Source organism: Etheostoma cragini, chromosome 6, assembly GCF_013103735.1.
Source record: "Etheostoma cragini isolate CJK2018 chromosome 6, CSU_Ecrag_1.0, whole genome shotgun sequence".
NCBI lineage: Eukaryota > Metazoa > Chordata > Actinopteri > Perciformes > Percidae > Etheostoma > Etheostoma cragini.
In genome coordinates, this window is record NC_048412.1 from 23,538,363 (window position 1) to 23,543,983 (window position 5,621).

Here is a 5,621-nt window from a genome sequence, read left to right on the forward strand (position 1 = left end):
CACACACACACACACACACACACACACACACACACACACACACACACACACACACACACACACACACACACCTTTTAAATGTGATTAATGCAATGGACCAAGAGTACCATGCAAAACATCAAGACTTCTGTTGCACTTTACAGTTTGTTTAAAATGAATAGAAATAAGAAATGTTACTACTGATCTAACTCCAATAAATGAGCAACAGAGCTTTTCAAAAGCAAAGTTGTGTCAAATGCTGTAATGAAAGACATACTGTCACTAAGGCAGCAATTCTTCCGTCATAGAGCAAGCTGTGTGCTAAAGGCAGCCCATTTGGCTGAAGGTGTGTCATTTACAACTTCCCCGGGAGCTTAAAGTGACACAACTTGCCAACTGACGAGTCCCACAAACATAACCACCAGGAATGTATTCTACAGTACGAGGTTGGGTATGGCTGCATGCTCCACACTGCATTCCAGGTAGAAAATAAGGGCGTCACCTCAGTTGTACTGAACAGCAGGTATGAACTGGAGGAGAAATTGCAACATTCAGATCCACACGTTCAGTTGCTTTGACTGCAGCTCTATCTTAACCACTACCTATTTCAAACAAAAACAGATGCAAGAACAAACCTGCTCCAGCTAATGTGAAAAGCAAGTGACATATTGTAATACAAAAATAATGACACCATAAATTATGTCACATACAACTTATTCTCATTTTACCTTTGCGGTCTATCTTTGTGGCTTAACTTTGTTTTCCAAAAGAATGATGTAACCGAATTTCCTTGTACTGTGCTACAATATAAAAACTCAAATTCTCATGTATCACAGCTACAGGGACATTCCCGAGTTACTGTGGGATCAGTTGCCAAAAAGGCAGGGAATTCCCCCACAAAGCAACCAGATAACAGCATACAAATGTTATGTCATCAATACTGCAACAACTTGAAAGCTTTATGGACGGCTCTTGGTGATTCTACTGAATTTGAAGTACAACTGCATGAAAGTGTGTTTTATTCTAATGCATTAAACAGTAATAAATGATGCACAAAATACTAACTACATGTTGTGTGTACTGTTATACATAATACTTTATCTTATACAATAAATATGATACCTTGTACTATATGTGTGTAGACAACCCCTTTGTGACATTCCTCTTGTAACAAAGCCACTCCCTTTCAAGCTCCAGCCCCCACAAGTGCTCCTCCTACCTGGCTTTAAGCTCCTTCTGCTCCTCCCTGATCTTGCTCAGCTCCAGCTGCATGCGGGCTCGCTCCTTGGCCACCTGGTCCAGGGTCTTGCGGGCGTCGGCCAGCTCTGCCTCATAGGCCGCCTTTATGCCCGACACATCACGGGTGATCGTGGACTCTGACTCGGTGATGCGCATTCGCAGTCCGGCGTTCTCAGACTCCAGTGAGCGCACCTTGTCGATGTAGACAGCCAGCCGGTCGTTGAGGTTGCACAGGTCTTCCTTCTCCTGCAGCCTGCTGATGCGGGTCGGGGAGGCAGCACCACGGCTGGTGCGTTTCTGGCTCGGGGTCTCCATGGCAATAATGGCTCAGAAAGAGGTGCGGAGGGGGTGAGTCACTGGCTGTGGGGGAGGAGGAGGAAGGCGAGTTAATGACAACTACAGTATCAAGGCTGGCTCTCCTAGAAACACAGTGCACCTAATCATAGGTTGAATCACATGTTAAACTTTAATGGAGTTTATGCCGAAGAAATGTTCCAGTCTTGCGTAACCATGAACCTTGTCTGGGCAACCCGCCTTCAAAGCAAGGTCTGCTCATAGATCTGCATGATAATGTATTCCAGTATCCCTTTTCCACAGTCAGCATATCTATAAAACTTAATTTAATACCTTTTCGGTTTTTCAATTGTGTGCGGTTCAAAGTAATTTGCAGAAGCAGAGCTCTTTCACAGGAATTATGTGATTGGGTTTTCCTCGGTTCTAGTTTTTTTAGACTTCAGATCTTTTGGATGAAAATCCCTTTTTTATGAAAGAAGGTGCAGCTTTCCTGCCCTTTTCCTGCTTTTAGTGCAACCCTGTCACACTGGTATTTCTACTGCAAAGTGTGACACACTGTCATAACATACGCCGTGCTATTCTCTCCCCCGGCTCCATTAAATTGTTGAAGGACCGGTTTGTGCAGTTCACTCCTAGGAAAGCTTATTTCCCCAAAAAACCCTACCTCAGGCTCACTCACAAGGAAATTAAAGACTTTGACAATTACTCTTAAAATATATACAGCAGTAGACAAGAACACAAAAATAAATGAAAACACTGCCCTTCTCTGCTCTCCACCGACTATTTGCTAAAATAGAGGCATACCACACAAAAGAAAGCTTCTAATTACTTCCACAGCGTGCTCTGCAGTGATCATCTCACACACAACCACTTGCACCAGTACAGATCCTCACACCAAAGTGTTGGCTCATAATATCAAGAAATGTTGCAAAATGCCCTGATGAAGAGACATACATCTGCTTTCAATGTGTGCTAACAGAATAATGACTAAAAGAGTACAGGGGTCAAATTTAAATTGAGGGGGAAATAAAATCTAAACAGGTCAATCTGTAAATCCTCTATACGACAATTATGGATGAATGAGGCCTTCAACAACATTAATAATTGTGCCAGTAGTGTTATCATCTGCAACTGTGGCTAAACATGTTTGACCACAAAACTTCATATTTCTCACAGCTAACCACACACACAACCTAAGAGCCCTTTCCCACTGAACGGCCGGAAAGCCTTGTCCAATTTGGTTCAGCAGTAGGTGGAGTTTGCCATCCATCCCTCCACCTCCCATTATCTAAAGTGAACAGAAGAACATGCACGCCCTGTGGGTGGGATGGCGCACACATGCATGCACATGATGCGTGCACACGCCCACAGGAGCAAACCCATACACTCACACAAGTAGTCCTTGGCCTAACTTTGAATATATGAAGCATCCACTCCCACTCCAAAATGTGGCGTGCAGTACCAGGTGCTGTCTGAAGTCCCACTCTTCTATAACAGCAGGCAGTGAAATGAGCTACAGCTTAGCAAGTTACAAAGTCCTTCCACACCACTCCCTGACTAAATTAAACCATGAGTTGACTGAACAAGCACTATATTATGATTTACACAGCAGGAGCACTGTCTACCAGTGTAACAAACACACACAAAAGTCTCACAGGGAGACAGAAATCCGCGTAAAACCTTACCCCGGCTGTATGGGAACCTCTTGACTTCAGCCTGCTGAAGGGACTAAAAGTGCGAGTACAGGACCTTTCTAGAAGTTTATCTGCTGGATTCTGTGTGTGTGTAAGCTGCTGTGAGTGTGTGCGCCATACCCCAGAGGAGCGTAGAGAAGAGGATCCGTTGAATAATGCAGACTTGCTCTCTGCTGGTGGGTGTGTGTGCCTTTGGCTCGTGCCCTGAACTGCACTCCTAGCTGTCGCTGACTGCACATGTACCTACTGCTGAAGAGGGAGAGAGGGGGCGGGAGCACAAGAGAGCAGGGGAGGGTGGGGCGGCGAGGAGGAGTCAGGCTAGACAGACTGTGTGCACACACACACAGAGCAGCTGCTGAGCTTTATCTTTCCCTGCACTGGCCCTATCTTATCCTCTCTCCTTTCATTCAGACAGAGCCCTCGCAGACAGGCTGACCTGAGCGACTGGTGCAAGTGGCCTGTCAATAAAACGCAGTGACACTGATGATACTGAACAGCTCCCAGGTGGGTTAAAGTGTGTGAGTGTGCGGATCTCACCCTACTCCTCCCTGCTGCTATGAAGAATGCATTCCTAGTGCACTTTCCTGGTTGAAAACAGCTGTGACTCTGAACTCTAAAACAAATACATAAAAAGGAAGACTTTCTGTTTCAATTTTATAGAGCAAAAAAACAAACCCTCTCCGCTTTGGAACGGCGCAGAGATGACCTTGGCACACACACAACATTGCAAGGTAATGAAACTAGTTCAAAGTACGTTGAAATCATAACCTTAAAGAGCTGTTTTGTTGTTATCCATGGCAGAAAAATAACCTGTCAGCAAGCTCATCCACTGAATCCAAAGAGGGAAAAGTCCACAAATTCTTTGCCCCATATTCCCAGTGAGTTATAGAATAATTCCCACAAGTCATCTTGAAAGTCTAAAAGGTCTGACACTCAAGCCCAAGTTGATTCTGGTCTTATATATTTATTTCCTTGGGGTGGAGTTAATGGAGTCACAGGTCCAATCAAGTTCTGATGCAGGGGGAAAAGACGTTTTCTGTGTGTGTATATGTATCTCCTCACCACGGAAATGGAGGTTAGTCTATTCTTGTGTGTGTGCGTGTGTGTGTGTGTGTGTGTGTGTGTGTTTTGGGCATGGGGCAGGTCCAGTGGCTAAAGGAGTATCCTGGCTTCTGTGTGGCCTTCCAGTGGAAATGAGCCGTCACCCTCTGAAGCTCCCTCTGAGTCACACAGCCCTCTACAAACAGCTCACTTGTTCACCATGTCCTCTTTACTTCTCTTGCTCCCTCTCTTTTGTATGTTTTTACATTTTGGGTTTTCATGAAAGTCACACTAGGACAAGAATGCCTGGAATGCTGCCCAAATGTCTCTCTTTCACATGCTTTTCTAAGACTCTCCAAACCTTCTGGGTTTTTGTTATGCTGTCTGTGTGCCCAAACATAATTCTATTCACAAATCACAAATGTTATCGCGTTGGAACAGGGATAATCAGGTATGACGCAAGTTAGATCCCTGAATCAGAAAGATGCGATGATTGACATGTTGCCCAGATTATAGAACAAATGTGCAATAGGGAACTTGTGTTTTCAAAACTCCGCTCATTAGCATTTGAAGACACATTGGTGCCTTTGTTACGCCTAAATACTTGTTGATTTTCCATTTTAGCAGCATCTTCTACAAGAAGGGTCTAACAAAGCAAAACATTACAAGGCTTAAAAAAATAAAATAAAATAAAAAAACTTGGTTCACAAACCATAAAAACAAGAATTTCAGTTTATTACAACTGAAAAAGCTGGTACAAGCAAAAAACAAAGCGAAAGTGCAAAACAAGTCATTCATAATGAAAAATAATTGCCAATTAATGTTTTTGTCAACATTTGTTGTTGAAGTGTTCATATTATGCAAATTTTTCAAGTTCATAATTGTGTTTAGAGGTTGTACCAGAATAGGTTTATGTGGTTTAATTTTCAGAAAACATATATTTGTCATACTGCACATTGCTGCAGCTCCTCTTTTCCCCCTATGTGTTGAGCTCTCTGTTTTAGGTACAGAGTGAGGCAACTCTGTTCAGCACTTCTGTTCCATCTCTGTTGGGAGATGCACATGGGCAGTGAGTCCTGCTAGCTAGTCAGTTGAGTATGATGGAGTGCTACGCTAGCAGCTAGGCGAGCATTATAACGTGTGTTACAAAGCGACGCACGTTTATCACAGAAGTAAAGGCTGGACTACAATAGAGCTGTTTGGACCAGTTGGTGAATAGTGTTTCCTGTTCAAGATGGTAATTCTTTTTGGAGTGGACTTTGCTGTTTCACTTTGTAAACCTATGAAATACACAAAAACTACACTCACCGGCCACTTTATTAGGTACACATGTCCAACTGCTCGTTAACACTTAATTTCTAAGCAGCCAATCAC

General features: G+C 43.5%; 1 protein-coding gene across 4 annotated transcripts in view; it reads right to left on the reverse strand.

Annotated features, from left to right (window-relative positions):
• LOC117946560 (prelamin-A/C-like) overlaps positions 1-5,621 on the reverse strand; it is a 32,959-nt gene that overhangs the window by 24,163 nt on the left and 3,175 nt on the right. Inside the window, exons 2-3 of one of the 4 annotated variants that reach the window (XM_034874793.1) lie at positions 3,327-3,455; positions 1,199-1,578 (exon numbers count right to left, since the gene is read on the reverse strand). In XM_034874793.1, coding sequence (XP_034730684.1) covers positions 1,199-1,533 — 335 coding nt within the window. In that variant the 5' untranslated portion in view covers positions 1,534-1,578; positions 3,327-3,455. Of the gene's footprint in view, positions 1-1,198; positions 1,579-3,197; positions 3,456-5,621 lie in introns of all 4 variants that reach the window. The other 3 variants (XM_034874794.1, XM_034874795.1, XM_034874796.1) reach the window with 3 other exon arrangements.